At 38.4% G+C, this 24,333-nt stretch overlaps 1 protein-coding gene across 1 annotated transcript in view; it reads right to left on the bottom strand.

Moving 5' to 3' along the window:
- The window catches only part of NDUFS4 (NADH:ubiquinone oxidoreductase subunit S4), a 163,455-nt gene that overhangs the window by 6,844 nt on the left and 132,278 nt on the right, over positions 1-24,333 (bottom strand). The window contains exon 4 of the mRNA XM_007951533.2: positions 23,721-23,794. Within this exon, the coding sequence (XP_007949724.1) occupies positions 23,721-23,794 (74 nt within the window). The remainder of the gene's footprint in view (positions 1-23,720; positions 23,795-24,333) is intronic.

The raw sequence follows: 24,333 nt of genomic DNA, 5'->3' as shown, positions 1-24,333 counted from the left end.
AAAAATTACAAAACTACTTCTTGATGTGACAGTCAATGGCCCTCTTAAATTTTATTTTTTCAAATAATGTGGTTGCATACAGTAGTATTTTTACAATTATTACATAACCACACTATACAGAATTTGTCACAAAACAGACCAGGATGTTAATTACTCAATATTTTGTGTTTCAAAAGTACATCTGGATATCAGTCATTATAAATTTAAAACATATTTTTCTACAGAAAGAAACTACATAAGATGGTTAGTGTTCAAAATCACTCAAAGAGATTTTGATATAATTGGTGTGGGGTGGGATCTGAGCATAGGGATTTATAGGCTTCTGTAAGACTGGTAGCATAGTGCCTAAGGCACTTGACTGCTAACCAGAAGGCTGGCAGTTCAAACCCACCAGCCACTCCTCGGAAGGAAGATGGGGCAATCTACTTCCGTAGTGATACTGCCTCGGAAACGGTCGCTATGAGTTGGGTCCAACTCGACAGCACGTGACAACAACATAAGACTCATTAGAAGCTCTGGTAATAGTGCCTAAGGCATTTGACTGCTAACCAGAAGGCTGGCGGTTCAAACCCACCAGCCACTTCTCCGAAGGAAAGTTGGGCAAACTACTTCCATAGTGATATCACCTCGGAAACCCAAGGAGGGATTGCTATGAGTTGGGTCTGACTCAATGGCACATAACAACAACAATATAAGACTCATTAACAACCTGCAATATGCAGACAACACAACTTTGCTTGCTGAAAGTGAGGATGACTAGAAACACTGATGAAGATTAAAGATTACACTCTACAGTATGGATTATCCTTCAATATAAAGAAAACAAAAATCCTCACAACTGGACCAATAAGCAGCATCACAATAAATGCAGAAAGGATTGAAGTTGTTAAAGATTTCATATTACTTAGTTCCACAATCAGCACCAATGGAAGCAGCAGTCAAGAAATAAGATAACGTATCACACTGGGCAAATCTGTTGCACAAGGCCTCTTTAAAGTGCTGAAAGCACTTGTAGACCAGGTTTTCTCCTGGTAACTAAGAAGTAAGGTGGCTCCTGGGAATTGTGAGCCAGATTATAGTTGCTGTTGCTGGTGATAACAACTATAGAAGTATCATTATAGGGATTGGAACGTGGATGGGCAAAGCACCCTATGGAAAACAAATACACATGGAAGAAACCAGCATTCACTAACAGGATCCATGTCTACCATAACCACCACCCACTGTTACAATGTATAAGGAAAAGTGATGTAGCGGTCCAGCTATGGTAATTTCAATCACCTCATATGCATGTGAGAGCTGGACAACAAACAAGGAAGACCAAAGAAGAATTGATATGCTTTTGAGATGTGGTGTTGGCAAAAAATCCTGAAGTACCACGGACTGCTAAAAGAACTAACAAATCTGTCCTGGAAGAAGTGCAGCCGGAATGCTCCTTGGAAGCGAGAATGGCCAGACTTCACCTAATCTATTTTGGTCATACCGTCAGAAGGGACCACTCCCTGGAGAAGGATATTATGCTTGGGAAAGTGGACGGTCAATGAAAAAGGGGAAGGCCCTCAACGAGATGGACTGACACCTTGGCCGCAATGATGGGCTCAGGTGTAAGAAGGATTGTGAGGCTGGCATAGGACTGGGTAGAGTTTCATTCTGTTGTACACAGGGTCACTATGAGTCGGAGCTGACTTAACGGCACCTAATAATAACAACAGGAAGCAGGAAGCCAGGTATCAATGGCCGGATACAGGTAAGGGGAGAGAGCCCATAGGCAGGAAGGGGGAAGCCGGGCTGATGGCCAGATACAGGTAAGGAAGGCCAGGAAGTGAGCAGAGGGGTTTGGAATTGCTAAGGGAGGATGAATTTGTCTGTCAGTCTGGCACACTGTTATGGTTTGAGCATTGCTGTTAAGCTGGAGGCTGTGCCACTGGTGCTTCAAATGCCAGCAGGGTTGCAAACGGTGGATGGATTTCAGCACAGCTTCCAGACTGAGACAGACTTAGAAGAAAGAGGCAATCCACTTCTCAAAGAACTGGCCAGGGAAAACCTTGTGAATAGCAGTGAAACACTGATATGTTACTGGACAACTGTATGAATAACTCTGAAACATTGTGTGATACAGTGCCAGAAGATGAGCCCCTCAGACCAGAAGGCACTCAAAATACCACTAAGAAAGAGATACCTCATGATAGTAGAACTGGCTTTAATAATATGGATAAAGCAGAGCTTTCGGGCCCTTCATTTGATGACGTGGCACGACTCAAAATGTGAAGAAATAGGTGCAAACATCCATTAATAATTGGAACATGGAATGTACGAAGTATGAATCTAGGAAAATTGGAAGTTGTCAAAAAGGAAATGGAACCCATAGAGATTGATATCCTAGGTGTCAGTGAGCTGAAATGGACTGGTTTTGGCCATTTTGAGTCAGACAACCATATGATCTACCATGCCGGGAATGACAAGTTGAAGAGGAATGGTATGGCATTCATCATCACAAAGAATGTTTCAAGATCTGTCCTGAAGTACAATGCTGTCAGTGATAGGATAACATCCATATGCCTACAAGACCAGTCAATACAACTATTATTCAAATTTATGCATCAACCACCAAAGCCAAAGATGAGGAAATTGAAGATTTTTACCAACTTCTACAATCTGAAATTGACTGGGCATACAATCAAGATGAGCTGATTATCACTGGTGATTGGAATGCAAAACTTACAAACAAAGAAGACTCACCAGTAGTTGGAAAATTAGGCCTTGGTGATAGGAATAACACTGGGGATCACATGATAGATATTCTGGTTACCTAGTATCACTCTGGGAGCTCTGGTAGCATAGTGGCTAAGGCACTTGACTGCTAACAGAAGGCTGGCGGTTCAAACCCACCAGCCACTCCTCGGAAGGAAGGTTGGGCAATCCTACTTCTGTAGTGATACTGCCTCGGAAACCCAAGGAGGGGTCGCTATGAGTCAGGGCTGACTCGACGGCACATAACAACAACAACAACAACAACAACAGTACCACTCTGCCAAGAATATACCACAAATGGGATGGCCTGAAGAAACAGGAGTTTACTCTCTTACACTTTGGAGGCTTTAACTCAAAATTCAAAGTGCCAGGCTCCAGGGGCTGGGTGAAAGCCCTTCAACCTTGGGCTTCAGCTCTGCCTCTGGCTCCTGGCCCAATGAAGCTGGAGGCTTTTCTTCACTCAGCTGCTGGCTGCTGAGGCTGACAAGCCCAAGGTTGACAAGTAAAAAGATACAGTCCTGATGTTACCAAACCACACGGTAGGCCATTAAAGTCCACTGAAAGTCCCAAGGTTGGAAGAGCATGGCAGGCTGCTGAACAACAACATGGCTACATGCAGGGTTCAAACATGCCATAAGCTAGAGACTGTTCCCCAAGGCATCTCTTTATATACAGGAAGCAGATCACATCCCTAAGGCAGCTACTCAGCTGCTCACAGTAGAGTCCACCATGCCATTGATTACCAGTCTCCTCATGGGGAACACTACATCCAGCTGCCCAGCCACTCAACCCAGGCCCAGCCAAGTTGACACACAAACTTAACTATCACAATAGAATTATGCAAGACCAACAACTTATTCATTGCAAATACCTATTTTCAACAACACAAACAGTGACTATACACTTGGACTTCGCCAGATAGAGTACAAAGGAATCAGACTGACTACATCTGTGGCAAGAGGTGATGGAAAAGCTCAGTATCTTCAGCCAAAACAAGGCCAGGTGCTATTTGTGGAACAGACCAAAAACTGCTCATATGCAAGTTCAAGCTGAAGCTGAAGACAATTAAAACAAGTCCACAAGAGCCAAAATATGACCTTGATCATATCCAACCTAAATTTAGAGACCATCTACAGAATAGATTTGATGCACTGAACACCAGTGAACCAAAATCAGAGGAATCGTGGGATGACATCAAGGACGTCATCCATGAAGAAAGCAAAAGGACATTAAAAAGACAGGAAAGGAAGAAAAGACCAAAATGGATGTCAGAAAAGACTCTGAAACTTGCCTTTGAGTGAAGAGTAGCTAAAACAAATGAAAAGAAATGACAAGACAAAAGAGCTGAACAGAGTATTTCAAAGACCAGCTCGAGCATTCAAAGCCAATTACTATAATGAAATGTGCAAAGACCTGGAGTTAGAAAACCAAAATGGAAGAGCACATTTGGCATTTCTCAAGCTGAAAGAACTGAAGAAAAAATTTAAGCCTCGAGTTACAATACTGAAAGATTCTATGGGCAAAATACCGAATGATGCAGGAAGCATCAAAAGAAGATGGAAGGAATACACAGATTCACTGTACATTTCAGGAGGTGGCATATGATCAAGAACCAATGATACTGAAGGAAGAAGTCGAGGCTGCACTGAAGGAAGTGGTGAAAAAAAAAGGCTCCAGGAGTTGATGGAATACCCATTGAGATATTTCAACAAAACGATGCCCCGTTGGAGGCACTCACTCGGTTATGCCAAGAGATTTGGAAGACAGCTACCTGGCCAACTGACTAGAACAGATTCATATTTGTACCCATTCCAAAGATAGGTGATACCACAGAATGTGGAAATTATCAAACAATATCATTAATATTGCACACAAGTAAAATCTTACTGAAGATAATTCAAAAATGGTTGCAGCAATGTATTGACAGAAAACTTCCAGATATGCAAGTTGGATTCAGAAGAGGACGTGAAATGAGGGATTTCATCGCTGATATCAGAAGGATCTTGGCTCAAAGCAAAGAATACCGGAAAGATGTTTAATTGTGTTTTATTATAGACTGTAATAGCATTCGATTTTGTGGAGCATAACAAATTATGGATAATAGTGAGAAGAATGGGAATTCCAGAACACTTAACTGTACTAATGAGGAACCTGTACATAGATCAAGAAGCTGCCATTCTAAGAGAACAAGGGGACAATGCATGGTTTAAAATCAAGGGAGTGCATCAGGGTTGTGTTCTTTCAACATACTTATTCAATCGGTACACTGTGCAAATAATCCGAGAAGGTGGAGTATATGAAGAATGTGGCCATCAGGATTGGAGGAAGACTCATTAATAACCTGTGATATTCAGATGACACAATTTTACTTGGGGAAAGTGAGGATGACTTGAAGCACTTACTGATGAAGACTGAAGACTACAGTTTGCAGTATGTGTTAAATCTCAATATAAAGAAAACAAAAATCCTCACAAGTGGACCAATAAGCAGCATCATGATAAATGGAGAAAAGATTGAAGTTGTCAAAGATTTCATATTGGATTTACAATCAACAGCAATGGAAGCATAAGTCTAGATATCAGATGATGTATTGCATTAGGCAAATTTGCTGCAAAAGGCCTCTTTGAAGTACTGAAGAGCAAAGATACCTCCTTGAAGATTAAGGTGCACCTAACTCAAGCCATGGTATTTTCAATCACCTCTTATGCATGTGAGAGCTGAACAATGAATAAGGAAGACCAAAGAAGAGTCAATGCTTTTGAATTGTAATGCTGGAGAATAATGCTAGAAGTACCATGTTGTTGTTGTTGTTATGTGCCGTCGAGTCAGCCCTGACTCATAGCGACCCCTCCTTGGGTTTCCGAGGCAGTATCACTACGGAAGTAGGATTGCCCAACCTTCCTTCCGAGGAGTGGCTGGTGGGTTTGAACCGCCAGCCTTCTGGTTAGCAGTCAAGTGCAAGGACTAACAAATCTGTCCTGGAAGAAGTGCAGCCAGAATGTTCCTTGCAAGTGAGAATGGCCAGCCTTCGTCTCACCTACTTTGGTCATGTTGTCAGAAGGAACCATTCCCTGGAGAAGGATATCATGCTTACTAAAAACCAGGTTTACTGTCTTCTTTTACCCAAAAGAGAATAGATCTCTATTAACCATTAATGCACTTATAGTGCATTTACAGTAATCAGTCATCAAATGGTCAGACCATAAACCAGTTCCCAAAATTAGAGACAAAAATTAAAATTAGAAAAAAGTTATATTGCCACTTTTCACTCAGCTCTGGGAGTCAAGAAGAGACACCTAGGATTCACTTCTGTAGTGAAGGAGTTTGCCTGGCTCTGGTTGGTGAATCTATTGGGCTTCTTGGTGGGACGTCCAAAGCTGTTAGAAGATAATTCCCGAGAAATGTAAAATTATAACTCCTATATAGATATAAAAGGAACACGTGTTAAAGAATGTATTTTACTCATGTGTTATGTGGGAATCAGGTAGATGTTATAATCAGTTCAAAGGAAGTATCAAAGCAGCACCCATTTATATGGAGTAAAGAAACGTTGAGATGAATTGTAAAAGGAGACAAAACTAGGTTTTAGGGTTTTTTTTTTTTTTTTTTTTGCTGGGGAAAGAGAATGTCATTTAAATCACTACCTATCCCCAGTCCCAGATACTAGCTATTTTGTGGCTAGGGAATGTTCAGATTAATTGCTAAGGCTTCTGAGAGAGCTGAATTCCATAGATCCCCTTTTGGAACTCTGAAATAATGTTCTCATAGAAATGATGTTATAAATGGTGGTTAAGTGAGGTGTTACTAGTGTATCGTGGGTAAAATATTGTTGTCAGGTGCCGTCAAGTCGTCTCCAACTCAGTGACAGAAGTCAGTGTACAGCAGAACGAAACACTGCCCAGTCCTGTGCCAGCTCCATGCTCCTTCCAATACCTGAGCTCATCATTGTTGCCACAGTGTCAATCCATCTCATTGAGGGCCTTCCGCATTTTTGTTGACCTTCCACTTTACCAAGCATGATATCCTTCTCCAGGGAATGGTTCCTTCTGACAACATGACCAAAGTAAATTCTAATTGGTTAGGGTGGTTTCTGTTTTGAGGAGAGTCAATTGACTGACTTGGGTTTCAGCTTGCTGATGTGTAAGACTTAGCATAAATGACTGACTCTATCTTGGGCCTAGTATAGTTAGGTTAGGCACTCTGGTAGCATAGTGCCTAAGGCACTTGACTGCTAACCAGAAGGCTGGTGGTTCAAACCCACCAGCCACTCCTCAGAAGGAAGGTTGGGCAATCTACTTCCGTAGGGATAGTGCCTTGGAAACCCGAGGAGGGGTTGCGATAAGTCGGGTCTGACTCAATGGCACATAAAAACACAACAACATAGTTAGGGTGACCTTTATGGTGGTGCAATACCTAAGGTATTTGCACTGCTAACCAGAAGGTTGGAGGTTCAAACCTACCAGCCAATGCATGGAAGGCAGACTGGGCAATCTACTTCTGTAAAGATTTACCACCTTAGAAACCCAAAGGGGGTCACCTAGAGTTGGAACTAACTCCATGGCAGTGAGTTTCAGTTTTTGTTTTTGTTTTTGGTATAGTTAGGTTAACAGCATTTAACCAAATCGATTATTATGACAAAATTTTATTTCAACAGTAAATACATTTTGTAGTATTCCAGCTTGAAAATTAATTTCTATGATCATTAGGTAGCTTACAACCTTAGAGTGACACTAATAGATATAAGGTCTGTAATAAATATCATTTATTCTCATTTCGAAGAAAGAATACTAAAACTGATTACTGAGCATAATTTTAAGTTTATATACAGTTGCTTCTTGTTTTTATATTTTACAGAGAGACTGTATCTTTGGGTCTCTTAATGAACATGTTCATTTTTGTGACTTGGAGAAGCTGGAATATGAGGAATGTACATGGCTATAGAAAAAGGCATGTTACGTGTAGTCTTGAGTTCTGCTACTCTGCCAAAATGCTGATATGCAATAATTTTTAACTATCTATCCTCATTTTCGCTATGAAATCAAAGTTATATTGATTAAGTTATAATTCATATAACTGAATGAAACCCTACTAGGAGCAATAGTGGTGGAGAGGTGCCAAAGGGCAAACTGGAGTTTCTCTTATAATTAAAGAGTTTTATTGCAGGAATAGTACATCTAGACTGGGCAGTACTTTGTGAAAATTCACAAAGTACACCAGTAAAGGGAATTTTTCATAAGAGTTTAAGTACAGAAAACTCAGGAACACACAAGGAAAAAAATTCTGATTGGTTGGCATTTACAAAATCATGTTTTGACAGACACCAGACGATTCCAAGATCTTGTAAGCTTTGTTTTGTTAATCCTAAAGTTTGAGTCAGTGAAAATATTAGTAATCTATGGCTATTTGGGCGGCCAGTCTGAGACAATATCCTTCCTAGGAACACACTGTGAGAGGACTGGGGAGGAGGGGATCCTACAGGCTTCCTGAGGTAAGCTGGTTAGCTGATTTTGGAGTCAGCTCAGAATAAGCAATAAACAGCATAAATGGAGTTTGGCAAGCATCTTTGGCAGAAGCCTCTCCTTATGTCAAGTACCTAGTTCTTTAAGCCCCTTCGTAGAGGTACATCTTTGTATGTGATGAGATGCATTTTGTTTAATAAGAAAAAGAGAATAGTTATGTCGGAAGATGGGACAATCTACTTCCATAGTGATACTGCCTTGGAAACCCAAGGAGGGGTTGCTATGAGTCGGGTCTGACTTGATGGCACATAACAACAACAACAAGGTAAACAACTGGTTGTTTCAGGATGAGAACAAGTGAAGGAAAAAACCTGAACGGATACAGAAAGTTACAAAAGGCTTGAATAAAGAAAATTTTATTTGCCTTGGATATGCAAATAAGCCTCAAAAGCTGTATGTGTTAAAGTCTTCACCATTTATTGTCTTCATCTACAATATGAAGGGTTCTTCTTTTTCATGTGTACTCTGCCTAGACAGCAAAGGCTCGGTGACTTATCAGAATATTCTTATGTGCTTTATGCCACTGAGTCCTTGATGACTACGTATGAGCTAAGGTTCTTTACAGTCATGCTAATCTTCTATGTTTAATTTTATAGTTTTTATTGTCACTCTGAAGTGAGTAGACAAACACTGTTTCTCAGGGACTCATGATCCAGTTCCTACCCTAAAGTGTTCTAATCTTCTGACAACTTTTGATTTTTGTCTTCCCAAAACTGAATCCTAAATGTACAATAAAATAAAGTTTTCAGGATATCTTTGAACTGTAATAGGGGAAAAGAAACCCCAAACTCAAAAAGGATCAATAGAGTACTTTTATTAAGGCTTGGACAGGACAAAGACAACAAAGACAATCTTCCAGGATGACGGAAACCATGAGCATGTACACAGTACTGAAAGCTGAGTCACCACCATGGGGCTGATTATATATAATTGAAAACAAAAAGGGAATCATCACAAAAATTATGATGGGTGGCAGATTGATTTGTCACTGTCACAGGAAGACTAGAGAAGGAGGAAGGGGACACCATGATTAAAATACATAATTGAAGGTAACAAAAGGTTACAGGATTGGTTCTGGGCCTTGACCACCTGGCCAGGTGGTGGTCCAGATGTGACTCATGATCATGCAAGCCTCAGTCTTAGCCACAGGTGGCTACCAAACAAAACCAAGACCCCAACCTTAATTTAAATTAGAAAAGGACACTCAGGCAAGTTTCCTACTTCTTTGCCAGAGCATAATCTACTTTCAACCACATTCTCCCTGAGGCAAACTGTCCCTCTCTAGGATTGTCCTGGAACTTGTCTATGTGTAGCCATAACGCTGGCTTAATGGTTAGAAAGAACTCAAATGGTATCTGAAACTAATGTCAAGCCTCAAAATTGTGTTAGGGCTCCCACGGTAGGCCGCAGCCTTCCACAAACCAAGTGCTTTAGCATTTAGGCTGTCATACAGGACCTAACATTTTCTTTGAGATTTCCCAGAGGACTCCTGGAAAAATCAAGAAAATGTGTTCTTTCACCTTATGAAAAGAGAGGTTCTAGAAATAACTAGATTTGATAATGTTACTATTGATAAGTTGCATCTGCAAAGTTGTCCAATTAGAATTGATGCTTAACTTCCCTGAAATTCAATGTATATAGCTAAAATGTTACTAATATAAATATTTCAGAAACTGTATGCTGTATGGGAAGTTCCTAGAGATCTGTCATTGTTCTCATTGTCCATGACATGTTCTGCTAATAAAAGTTCAGGTGCTGTGGTACCTGATATGAGACAAGAGTTTAGGTTATCAGTCAAAATTTCAGTTATTTTAAAAATGCTCACTTAGTCACATCTTTGCTACTTTAATTTGAATCTAGTACCTTCTAGATTATGAGTTATCAGCTGGGAATCACATCACTTACCTTTAGAGCTTTGGATGTTTAGGACCTACCCTCCAACAATAAATCTCTTTATTCGATATTCTTAACATATTTTTGGTATCTTCTTACTATATGCCTGCCATATTCATGGTATGTTAGGTCGCAGGATGGTTATGTCATACCAAGAACGAAGTCCTTGAGAAAGGGGTAATTTGCCCAAATTAATAGGTATCATAAGTGAAATCTGTTGGCAAGTTCTTGGCTTGGCTTATTAACTTCAGTAGGCTTTTAAAAGATACTCTATGAAAAATTAAGCAAAGCAAACTGCAAATTAACACTCTTGCTACACTCAAGTAAATTATCAGGCCAAACAAGAAACCATTCTTATTTTTTGATCATGAATAATCTTTTTTTGAGTTTATTTTTATCAAAAGGGGTTAGAGTAGGGAAAAAAAATTGTGTTTGAATGGAAAACTATGCATCATCTTGGTTACCAGATTCTAGCCCAGTTCTCAGTCTTTTACCTATTCTGCAACTCTGTAAATTGTACAAAACTGATAGAGATGCAAATTCTGTCCTGGGTCCTACTGATATTGATTTGAAAACTGCGCCCCCCCACACATCAAACAAATTTAAGAAATAATAAAATTTTTGTCTTCATTGCCATTTATCTCAACACTCCATATAAATTTGTGGTATTTTGACTTTTCTTTTGAATGGTTATGTACGACACTTGCCTGGTTCCTGCATGTCACGAGTAAAGTAAATTTTTTAATTTTTATATCTGCACAAGAGTCATAATTCTTACCTTTTTCCTAAAAATTATCTTTCACCATACTTAAAGGTGTGAGGATGAGACCTTTCTAAGAGGACCTAAGTTAAATGGAAGACTAGACCTTGCAGATGGTATCCACTTCTGAGATAAACGTAAGTCCTGGAATGCATCTCCAATTATTTATTTATTTAATTATCTTCCACTCAGGGCTGGACCTCACTGCTTCCTTTTCTGCTTGTACCTCCTACTCAGAGATGGGGTTTTCTCCCCCCAAACATCTACTATGAACAGAATGCAGTTTCACAGCTTGTCTTCAGCCCTCTTGTTCCTGAAACAAACCCTCTTCTATTTTGAGAATTTCAAAGAGTTTTACAGCTAACAACAATGAGAACCAGGGGGTAAAATGACAAACGAGGCAAAAGTCAGTTTCAAATCAGATCAAAGGGGGGGAAAGCAGGGGAAGACACTTCTGGTTTTCATTAGCATGTAAATGGTAGTAGATGTTAGTCCTACACCATTTAAGTTTTCCACAGCTACCTCTCTCCATCATTCTGTTTCCTCCTCCTCCCCACCCTTCCATCCCATCAACTGAAGGACATAACAAAACAACAGAAGGAAAGACAAAAGCCACTGGGGTGAAAAAGGTGGGTCTTTTCAGTACACAAAGGACTAAAGTAAGGTTCATCTACATTTCAGAGAAAACCCCAGATATTCCTTTTCCTTTTTACAAGGAAAAGTTATCTTTGAAGAATTGGGTGAGGGGTGGGCAGGGTGGTGGTAGGGTGGGGCAAGGAGATGATAAACTCAAAAGAGAAGTTTAGGGTGAGGCCTTGGGGTAGATGGCACAAGGCACAGAAGTATTTGTATTTTCTTTACTATGTGTGTGAAATGCATTGGCGGAGGGAAAGGCAGGAGTTGGAGAACTGGAAGCAGGGAAGCTAGAGGGGCACTCAGTCTTGTCTTCTTTCCCACTCTGCAATTTAACAAAACCAGCCTTCCACAGGAGATGAGGTAGAGTGAGAAGACCAAAGCAAAGAAGACAGAAGTAAAAGGCTAGTTACAGAAACTTTCTATAGCAGGAGGAAGAGAAAACTTCTTACAGTTCTTATAGACAACAGCATTCTTACATATAAAAAAAAGACCTTATTTGGTAAAGGAATTGAAAACATGATTCATAAGAGATTTTGTGACATAATGTAGGTCTCTTAACTATTTCATTATCATATTATAAAAAGAGTCTCTGGTGGCACACTGCCTAAGGCATTTGACTGCTAACCAGAGGCTGGTGGTTCAAACCCACTAGCTGCTCTGTGGAAGGAAGACGGGCAATCTACTAATCTTCCATAAAGATTTTCCGCCTTTGAAACCTATTGGGTTCGTTAGGAATCAGAATTGACTTGAGGCAGTGAGTTTGATTCATATATATATATATATATATATATATATATATATATACACACACACAGGAACTATTTGTAATATGTATATAATATCTTTAGATCAGTGCTAATAGAAAAACATAATGTAAACCATACTTTATTTAAAATTTTCCAGTATCCACATTAAAATAAGAAAACAAATGAAATTATATATTTTATTTAGCTCAATATACCCAAAATATTACTTCAATATGTAATCAATATGAAAGATTATTAATAAGATATTTTAAACAAATGGTTTTTTTTTTCCATACTGAGTCTTTGAAATCCAATGTGTAATTTACCATTTACAGCATATTTCAGTTCAAACTAGACACACTTCAAACTTTAAACAACCACATGTGGCTAGTAGGTACTATATTGGATAATGTCAACCTAGGTAACTCATTTTTTAGGATCAACTAGAGCACAGTATCACAGAAAAAATATTGAACATGCAATCTAGAAACTCAGTATGTTATCAATTACAAGCTATGAAACTTCTGTTATGGGCCTTTTTCCCCATTTTTTAAACTTCTCTAGATCTCAGTATCCCTATAAAAAATGAAGAGTTTAGAACAAAAAATATAAATCTTGGAAAGAACTCTATCTAACATTATGAAATGATCATGTTAAGTACATTTTAGGGTACAAATATTTAATACACTTAGGATAAGATCCAAATAATTTTGACAGGAAAAACATTTATCGATTGAATAATATTTTATAAACAGAAATTTTTAAAAATTATTAATCATATATTACAGTTTTCTTTCGCCAGAATTCTAGTCAGAGAGAATTAACAGCTGTACAAGAACAAATATCCAAAGTTAAAGTGATTCTCCAGAACGTTTTAAACTTTTCCTTTAATAATTTACAATGTAACTAAATTTATGGTTCAAATTCACAATATTTTTTATTACATTAAAAGATAAAGATGAATGATACCTGGTTCTTCCCTGATGGGTGCTTATAGTACAACTGTTGTTGCTGTTAGGTGTCATCAAGTTGGATTCCGACTCATAGCGACCCTACATACATGAGAATGAAACATTGCCCAGTCCTGCATCACCCTCACAATACTTGCCATGCTTGACCAAACTGTTTCAGACAATGCGTCAATCCACCGTGTTGAGGGTCTTCCCCTTTTTCACAGACCCTCTATTTTACCCAGTATGATAACCTTCCCCAGGGACTGGTCCCTTCTGACAACATGACCAAAGTATGAGAGATCAAGTGTGGCCATTCTCACTTCTAAGGGGCATTATGGCTATACTTCCTCCTAGGTAGATTTCTTCATTCTTCTAGCAGTCCAACACCACAATTCAAACGCATCAGTTCTTCTGCAGTCTTCCTTATTCATTGTGAAGCTCTCACATGAATATGAGGCTATCGAAAATACCATGGTTTGGATCAGGCGCACCTTAGTCTTCAAAGTGACATCTTTTGCCCCTTAACACTTTAAAGAAGTCTTTTGCAACAGATTTGCCCAATTCAATATATCATTTGGTTTGGATCCAAGTAAAATGAAATCCTTAACAACTTCGATCATTTCTCCAGTTACCATGATGCTGCTAACTTGTCCAGCTGTGGATTTTTGTTTTCTTTATGTTGAGGTGTAATCCATATTAAAGGCTGCAGTCCAGTAGGCAGGATAAAATAATGCAGTTTTAGTACAGGGACTATGGCAATCTATTTCTGTAGTGATACCTCCTTGGAAACTCAAGGAGGGGTCGCTGTGTGTCAGATCTGACTCCACAGCTTTTTTTTGGGGGGGGGGTAGTGGTAAAGCTTAGCCACACAGTGCTTGCATACAACAGGGTGCTCAATACATTTCTGACTGAATGCAGTACAGAACAAATATACAAAATCACATTATAATAGCTGTAAGAAAGAAACACATTATTGTGGAAGTTAAAAGCAAGAGAGGACATATCCAATTGGAGGTGGGGAATAGAACTGAGGAAGAGAAAAAGAAAAGGGATCAAGAAGAAGATAACATTTGAAACATTTAGAAGACTGGGTTGGAGTTTCATAGTCAGGAATAAGGAACAGGAAGTAAGTAAATAAGTAAGGTTGTGGATGGTAGAAAACACATGACAGGTTTAAAGTGTAAGTGTAGAAAGTAGAGTTGGGGGACAGGCCACTCCTCAGAAGTAAAGGAAGGAAGGTTGGGCAATCTACTTCGGTAGTGATACCATCTTGTAAACCCAAGGATGGATCACTATGAGTCGGGTCCGACTCGACGGCACATAACAATATAAAGCTTGGTTACTGTTTTAATGGTAAGTTACTACTTACTGAAAAATTTTAAGTTGCCAGTTGAGAACATGGTCTACTAAGACACAGGTATTTGGGGAAAACATTTTTTTTTTCAGATTTATAAAAATGTCAGTGAAGAAAAGGTTTCCCTAGTGTAATAGAGCAGGAGCAGGAGAGGCCGGGGACCTCCAGAGCTGCAGGATATACAGGTAAAAGGGGCGGGAGGCAAGGCTAGGCCCCAAACCCCCTAGAGCCAGGAAAGGGAGGGAGGAGGAGAAGAGACTGGGAACAACTGGAGCAGCAGGATATCCAGGTAAAAAGGGCCAGGCCCCAAGCCTCCCTCCTAGAGTCAGGAGGGGGAGGAAAAAGGAGAGACTAGGGATCTCCAGAGTGGCAGGATATCCAGGTAAAGGGGAAGAAGGCAAGGCTAGGCCCCAAACCCCCTACCTAGAGCCAGGAAAGGGAGGGAGCGGCCAGGGACCACAGATTGGCAGGTTCCAGGAAGGACTAAGGTAAGGGGAAGACAAAGAGGTTTCCAACAGTTAAGGGAGACAAACTTGCCTGTCAGTTTGTCATGCTATGGGGCTTGTACGTTCCTGTGAGGCTTGAGGCTCTGCCACTGGTGTTTCAGACACCAGCAGAGTTGCACATGGTGCACAGGTTTCAATGCAGTTTACAGACTAAGACAGACTAGGAAGAATGAGGAAGCCATCCACTTCTTAAAAATTGGCCAGGGAAAACCTTATGAATAGCAGAGAAACATTCTCTGATACATTACTGGGCAACTTTATGAATTGCTTGACACAGTACAAGACGACGAGCCTGTTGGGTCGGAAGGCACTCAAAATAGAACTCGGAAAGAGCTGCCTCATCAGGGTAGGACCCTCCATGTACTGACATGGCACGACTCAAATTGAGGAGAAACAGCTGCAGGCATCCATTAATAATAGGAACAAAGTATGAATCCAGGAAAATTCGAAGTTGTCAAAAATGAAATGGAATGCATAAAGACTGATATCCTAGACATTAGTGAGCTGAAATGGACAGGTTTCAGCCATTTTGAATCACACAACCATATGATCTACTATGCAGGGAAAGACAATTTGGAGAGGAATGGTGTAACATTCATCATTACAAAGCATATTTCAAGATCTGTCCTGAAGCACAATGCTGTCAGTGATAGGATAATATCCATACGCCTACAAGGAAGATTGGGCAATCCTACTTCTGTAGTGATACTGACTCGGAAACCCAAGGAGGGGTCACTATGAGTCAGGGCTGACTCGACGGCACATAACAACAACAACAACAAGGAAGACCTGTTAATAATACTATAATTTAAATTTACACACCAACCACCCAAGCCAAAAATGAAAAAATTGAAGATTTTTATCAACTTCTGCAGTGTGAAATTGACCAAACATACAATCAAGATGTGTTGCTTATCACTGGTGATTGGAATGCAAAAGTTGGAAACAAAGAAGAATCACCGGTAGTCAGAAAATTTGGTCTTGGTGACAGAAATAATGCTGGAGATCGCATGACAGAATTTTGCAAGACCGACTTATTCATTGCAAATACCTGTTTTCAACAACACAAACAGTGGCTATACACGTGGACTTCACCAGATGGGGTACACAGGAATCAGACTGACTACATTTGTGGCAAGAGGAGATGGAAAAGTTCCATATCTTCAGCCAAAACAAGGCCAGGAGTTGATTGTGGAACAGACTATCAACTGCTCATATGCAAGTTCAACTTGAAGTTGAAGACAATTAAAACAAGTCCACGAGAGCCAAAATATGACCCTGAATATATCCCTCCAGAACTTACAGACCATCTACAGAATAGATTTGATGCACTGAACACCAGTGACCAAAAATCAGAGGAATCATGGGATGACATCAAGAACAACATCTATGAAGAAAGCAAAAAGGTCATTAAAAAGACAGGAAAGGAAAAAAAGACCAAAATGGATGTCAGAAAAGACTCTGAAACTTGTCCGTGAGCAAACAGTAGCTAAAGCAAATGAAAGAAATGACTAGACAGAAGAGCTAAACAGAGCATTTCAAAGACCAGCTCGAGAAGACAAAGCCAATTACTATAATGAAATGTGCAAAGACCTGGAGTTAGAAAACCAAAAGGGAAGAACACACTTGGCATTTCTCATGCTGAAAGAACTGAGGAAAAAATTTAAGCTTCGAGTTGCAATACTGAAAGATTCTATGGGCAAAATATTGAATGATGCAGGAAGCATCAAAGGAAGATGGAAGGAATACACAGAGTCACAGTACCAAAAATAACTGGCTGATCTTCATCCATTTCAGGAGGTGGCATATGATCAAGAACCAAAGATACTGAAGGAAGAAGTCAAAGCTGCACTGAAGAAATTGACAAAGAACAAGGCTCCAGTAATTGATGGAATACCCATTGAGATGTTTCAACAGATGGCCTGCTGGAGGCACTCATTTAGTTATGCCAAGAGATTTAGAAGACAGCTACGTGGCCAACTGACTGGAAGAGATCCATATTTGTACCCATTCTAAAGAAAGGTGATCCCACAGAATGTGGAAATTATCATACAATATTATTAATATCACATGCAAGTAAAATCTTACTGAAGATAATTGAAAAAAGGCTACAGCAGTATATTGACAGAGAGCTTCCAGAAATGCGAGCCAGATTCAAAAGAGGATGTGGAACGAGGGATATCATTGAGATGTCAGATGGAACCTGGCTCAAAGCAAAGAATACCAGAGAGATGTTTACTTGTGTTTTATTGAGTATACAAAAGCATCTGAATGTGTGGATCATAAGAAATGTGGATACCATTGAGAAGAATGGGAATTCCAGAACACTTAATTGTACTCATGAGAAACCTGTACATAGGCCAGGAGGTTGTCGTTCAAACAGAAAAAGGGAACACTGCATGGTTTAAAATCAAGAAGGGAGTGTGTCAGGGCTGTATACTTTTACCATACTTATTCAATCTGTATGCTGAGCAAATAATCCGAGAAGCTGGACTATATGAAGAATGTGGCATTAGGATTGCAGGAAGAATCATTAACAACCTGCGATATGCTGAAGACACAACTTTGCTTGCTGAAAATGTGGATGACTTGAAGTACTTACTGATGAAGACTGAAGAATACAGTCTGCAATACGGATTTCATCTCAATATAAAGAAAACAAAAATCCTCACAACTGGACCTATAAGCAACATTACTATAAATGGAGAAAAGATTGAAATTGTCAAAGACTTCACCTTGCTTGGCTCTACAATTGACGCCAATGGAAGCAGCAGTCAGGATATCAGACAGCGTGTAGCACTGGGCAAATCGGCTGCTAAGGACCTCTTTCAAATACTGAAGGGCAAAGATGTCTCCTTGAGGACTAAGGTGCGCTTCACACAAGCCATGGTATTTTCAATTGCCTCATATCCTTGTGAGAGCTGGACAATCAATAAGGAAGACCAAAGAAGAATTGATGCTTATGAGCTATGGTGTTGGCAAAGAATGCTGAAAATACTGTGGACTGTTAAAAGAACTAACAGGTCTGTCCTGGAGGAAGTGCACCCAGAATGCTCCTTGGAGGCAAGAATGGCCGACTTCATCTCACATACTTTGGTCATGGTGTCAGAAGAGACCATTGTCTGGAGAAGGATGTCATGCTTGGTAAGGTGGAAGGTCGACTAAAAAGGAGAAAGCCCTCAATGAGATGGATTGACATGGTGGCAGCAGGAATGGACTCAAGTATAGCAAGAATCATGTCGCTGGTTCAGGACCAGGAGGTGTTTTGTTCTGCTGAGCACAGGGTCCCTATGAGTCGGAGATGACTCAATGGCACCTTAACAACAACAGTGAAATAGACTGAAGTTGTCATGGCTTTTATTTTACTTGGATTCATAACTAATGTCATGGAAGCAGCAGTCAAGAAATCAAATGACGTACTGTATTGGGCAAATCTGTGCAAGAGACCTCTTCAAAGCATTAAGAGCAGGGATGTCACTTTGAAGAGTAAGGTGCCGTGGACCCAAACCATGATATTTTCAATAGCTTCATACACATGCAAGAGCTGGACAGTGAATAAGGAAGACCGCAGAAGAACTGACACTTTTGAATTGTTGTGTAGGCAAAGAATATTAAAGTGGACTACTTTAATATAATACTATGGACTGCTAAAATAACAAATAAATCTGTCTTGGAGGAAGTGCAGCCAGAATGTTCTTTAAAGGAAAGAATGGCCAGGCTTCACCTTTCATACAATGGTCATGTTGTCAGAAGGGACTATTCCCTGGAAAAGGGTATCATGCTTGGTAAAGTGCAGTCAGCGGAAAAAAGGAAGACCCTCAGTGAGATGGATTGATACCACAGCTGCAATGATACACTCAGGTATAGCAATGATTGTGTGGCTGATGCAGGACCAGGCAGTGTTTCATTCTGTTGTACACAGGGTTGCTGTGGGTTGGAGCCAACTCGATGGCACTTAACAACAACATCATCTCTGTAGCTAAAAAGTTGCCATCAGCAATACATAAATGAATACGACTGTGTTCAAATACAGGCGCTCTGGTGACATAGTGGTTACAGCATTTGGCTGCTAACCAAAAGGTTGGCAGATCGAACCCACCAGCTGCTTCGTGGGAGAAAAGATGAGACAGTCTGCTTTCATAAAGATATACAGTCTTGGAAACCTTACAGGGAAGTGCTACTCTGCCCTAAAGGGTCGCTATATGTCAGAATCAACTTGATGGTAGTGGGTTTCACTCACTCATTCACTATCGTCAAGTCAATCTGACTCATAGTGACCCTCTCCTTGCGTTTCCAAGGCGTACCTCTACAGAAGTAAATTGCCCAATCTTCCTTCCAAGGAGTGGCTGGTGGGTTTGAACAGCCAGCTTTCTGGTTAGCCATCAAATGCCTTAAGTACTACGTTTAGGGGATGTTCAAATAAAACTCATTCACCTACTTACTTTTAGATATATGACCTTATTACTTAATGTCTCTAAATCTCATTCCTTTAACTATAAAATGGGAATAATAATTATCCTTGCCTCTTAGGGTTGCTGTGAGGATTAATGGAGAATGAAAAGCACTTAGCATAGTACCTGCCTCATGATTTAGCATTTGTGAAATGTCAGCTACTGTGATGATGATTATGATGATTTTATTACTTGAGTCTTACAATATAATCAGAAGGTATTAAAAATGATTTTTTTCAAATGCAACTGATCTGACAATCTTTTTCCTCATTTTAGTGATTCTTTGTAATACAATCTTTTAAGCCAAAAGACTTGATGATCATGAGTTAACTTTCCTTTTTTTTTATTAACCATTTTAAAATAAGGGAAATAAGAAAACTACGAAGAGGATGAAAGCTAAGTTTTTATTTTCAGAATAGTTATTAAGTGTATAAATTATATCAGTCTTACACTTTCTAGACACTGTTGAAAGTTAAGCACTTTATGCTCATAAGTTGATAACCTTTGTCAAATTTTATTATCAACAATGAATTACCTGTATCAACAAAAACCATTTTTCCCTCTAGAGCACATAATAAGCTAGAAAGCAAGGAAATAAAAATATATAAGAGATGGTTACATCCTTATGCTACAGTTTCTGGTTGTTACTCAATCCAATTTTTCATTTTAAAGATGAAGAAACATGGTTATCAAAAGCTAAATGTGGTGAAACATGACTTGCTCAAACTACCCTATGAAGTGGAAAATTATGGAATTAGAATCCCAATCACGAGTCTCCTAATCCAGTAACCCTTTAATACTACTGCTTCTGAGCCATTTTTCTAAAAAATACTTTAGTTTACCAGAATCTCAGTTCACCCAACATTCAATAGCATTAGCTCACATCGAAATGATGGGGTTGTGAGAAGCTCCCACTTGTATGTCCCCCCCAGCATTCACCTACTGAAGGGAGCCAAATCAAAATGCTGGGAGTGCTGTAGAATTTGGAAAAGACCCCTACCCTATGATTCTGTAACACTGTAATGTTGTTCATTTAGATTTCAACTATGTCTAGAAAACAGCACTCATCTATTTAAAAATTCAGAACACTAAATGTTAAATAAATGAGGCAAATTACAAGCCTTATAGTGAGTGCAAAGGCAGAATAATCAAAGACCCAGGAGATGAGTGTGGCTTCAAATTTTCGAGTAGAGAATATTCTTTCAGAAAGTCATTAATTCCACTAGATTTTGAGTGCCCATTATATGTCTTGTGCTAGGTGCTGGGGAAAAAACAATGACCAAGACAGATATAGTTCTTACTGCCTCATATGTTAAAACTTCTGATCCATTGTTAACCTATTGTTTTGGATGTCAATATTCACTAAGTTTTTTCAAGTTATACTTCGTACTCCCCCCAAACATACATATTTTTCTTTCTATTGACTTTTCTAATGTTCCTCAATTTTCTTTCCCAGAGAGATGGAAATTAGATTTGAAAGGCACTAGATTTCAACAGCAGCAGAGGCTGGTTCACACCTCCAATTCACATGGCAACTACAGTCATCAAGTCTTTGGGGCCACTTAGAGAGACACTAACCAGGGATTTAACAGTTTAATTAGATTTCCTGTTATTAAATTCACATTACAGACTTCAAGAATAATTTTCAAGGTGTCAGACGTGAAATATGGTAGACTGAAAAGATGAAAAACATTAATAGAACTGTTTCTCTAAGTGATATTACAGTTTAATTAAAAAGAGCAATGTTAATTTTTAATCAAAATGATATTTTAAAGAGTAAGATCACTTTGAGAACAATTATGTAATTAAGAAATGTGGGATTTGCCAAGAAAGTTTTAATAAGGAATTGCACTTATGAACCTCTCTCTCGCTCTGTTTTTTTTTTGTCTACCACTAATAAAATTATAGTACATACAGTCACACATCACTTAACGTCCATGATACGTTCTGTGAAATAGGATGTTGTGCAAACACCATATCCTAGTCTGGTCCAGCTTTTTCTTAAAGTATCACAAACAAGCTGTGTGCCTTAGGAGTGATTGTTAACATGCTGAGAGGGATTCACATTTGTGTTTGGTCTTCAATCCCTATCATTATTAATTTCTCTATATATGATAATATATCTTTCTCACATTTATTGTTAGCCTTGTAGCTTCCAGGGAAGCTCATCCTTCAATAGTTTGGAGAATTTTTTCATTTTTGAAGATCATCGTGATTGTTGAGTATGACATGCCTAATTGCAAGCAACAGAATTCACTGATTTTCCACCTTTGCATTGTTTAATAACCTTTTGTTTCATTTCCAAATTAATACTTCTCCTTTGCCTCTTGCTGCTGTTATCTCTAGCACTGATTTTACTGCATTTGGGAGCCACAATGGACTTCATGGTAATATTGTCCAAAGAAAATGATACAGAGATATAATGCTACAAAACACTCAAGAGATGTGCAAATCACAACACTGGATGAAGCTCCCTACAGGTTAAACATATACCATTTACACGGTAAACATCTTAGATAGAAAATACCATACAATACATACATAAACTAGGAACACAGACATTTATTATGACTATCAAGACATATGTATTTAGGTTATATAGGTTCTATACCATTATATGCTGGGTAATGCAATCTTTTTGTACATAAGAGACATGAGATGCATGTGTTGCATGCAGGAAGCTGTTGCATTCACTATGTCCCATTCCCTGATGAGGATTTCTGAACTCTATTATAACCTTATGCAACCACAGATGTGTACATGATCAGACATTACACAGCACATGACTATACTTAAATACTATTATATACTTGCTTACCAAGCACTTTACTTTTATTAACTAATTTAATCCTCACAGCAATTCTCATTGTAGACATGAGGAAACTGAAGCACAAAGGCATACAAATTCTATGTGACTCAACATGATTTCAAACCATGGTTTTGGACTTTTAACTATAAACTAGTAACTTATGATACTAAGTTGGGAAGAAAAGCAAATATTTTAGATAATAATAATAACTTTTATAGTGCTTTCACATTTATATGTCAAAAATGTTGATTAACAATTATCTTTTACATTTATATACTGCCTTACAGTTAACAGTGCACATGAGACATTATCTCATTTGAATAGATAACTAAGACTAGAACAAAAGAATGCATTAAGTATAAATTTAAATGTAGCACATTTAAATCCAAGGAAGACAAAAAGCAGAACAGCAAGTGGATGGAAGTGAGGGTCAGAACTAACAGCTATCTGATATTATATGATATATATAATATCTGATGTTATATGATGTATATAATATCTGATATGGATCAGATATTGAACTAAGAATACCCATTTTATGAGATAAGTACCCTTATTCAGGCAATGAAGACATACTAAATCCATTCTGCAATTAATCCAAAATCATGTAGCATGAAAATGGCATAACAAGGATTAGAATCCAGACTGCTCTGATGCCATAACCTCCTTTCACTACACTGTACTGCATGGTTTAACAGTGTAGTAAATGAAAAACAGTATAGAAAATGAAAAAAAAAGGCATTTTGAGTTTTTATTGATAGTAAATTCAATATGACCCAACAGTTTTAGGGCCTTCCTCAAATGCTAACATATTCTTGTTGCATTTATATTATAGAGTCAAAGTTATGCTTGGTGCTCGGCCCACCATACCTACGTAACAGGCAAATGGAGACATTTAGGCTGAAAGGAAATTTACAGGGGAATATGATATTGATACCAATTTTCAAAAAATTGAAAACCTATGATATGGAATAGGGGGAATGAGATTTTTGCTCAAAGTAAGAAAGAATGTTCAAATAAACAGGTGTCCAAACTGGAATAGACGGTCTCATAAATCATGTTCAATTAGTTTAGATAACCAAATGTTAGTGATCTATAGAAGGATTCACAGACAAGGCAGGGGGTTAGATGAGTATTCTTATTCTCTGACTCTACTCAAAATTAGAGAAGTTGGCTTTGACATGTTCTAGTACACTGGAGTTCTATTGTAGATTTCTTTTTTTGGGGATGGGGGATGGGTTCTGATGCTGTAAAAAAGACTAAAATCCACCAGATTATATATATTAAAAAACTTCTTCCAATTCAAACTCTATATTCCTAAACAAAAACAGAACAAACATACCATTTTTTTCTGCAAAGGCAGATGCATCTTCTTTAGTACTGAAGGTAAGAACCATGTTGGACAAAGGATCAGCCCTGTAAGAAACAATTTTTTTTCCAAGATTTAATTTAAGCTTTATGTTATTTTTTTTAATACATATTTGAAATAAAACAAAATGTTTAGAGAAAAAACTGCAAATATAACGAACACATTATTGATGGGATATCTTATTTTTAATAATTACTTTAAAATTATTAATTTCGAGTATCTTTTTCTATGTTAAGTTTGGGAGACTTTCTGAAATATATTGCCAAATAATAAAATTTATCCTTGGAAAGATATTTGGGAAGTTTTAGTCTTTTATAAAACAATTTTACTTAACTCTATTTAAAAAAAATTAGAGTCAAATTAAAAAACTCAAGATTTTCAAAATGACCCTATAAATTAAGTATCAAGAAGATTACTGATGTACGCAGTTGATAGCACTATCAATACCCAAAGTATAGATGGCAAGAACCACCATTTTTTTTTTTTTAAATTTTATTTTGATTTGGGTGAAGATTTACAGAGTAAATTCACTTTTCATACAGCAGTTCACATATACTTTGTCTCATGTCATTGACCAAAATTTACA

This window comes from Orycteropus afer, unplaced genomic scaffold (genome assembly GCF_000298275.1).
Source record: "Orycteropus afer afer isolate SDZICR_OR568_19922 unplaced genomic scaffold, OryAfe1.0 scaffold00296, whole genome shotgun sequence".
NCBI lineage: Eukaryota > Metazoa > Chordata > Mammalia > Tubulidentata > Orycteropodidae > Orycteropus > Orycteropus afer.
Note: the sequence above shows the minus strand (reverse complement) of the source record. Positions and strands in the feature narration are given on the sequence as shown.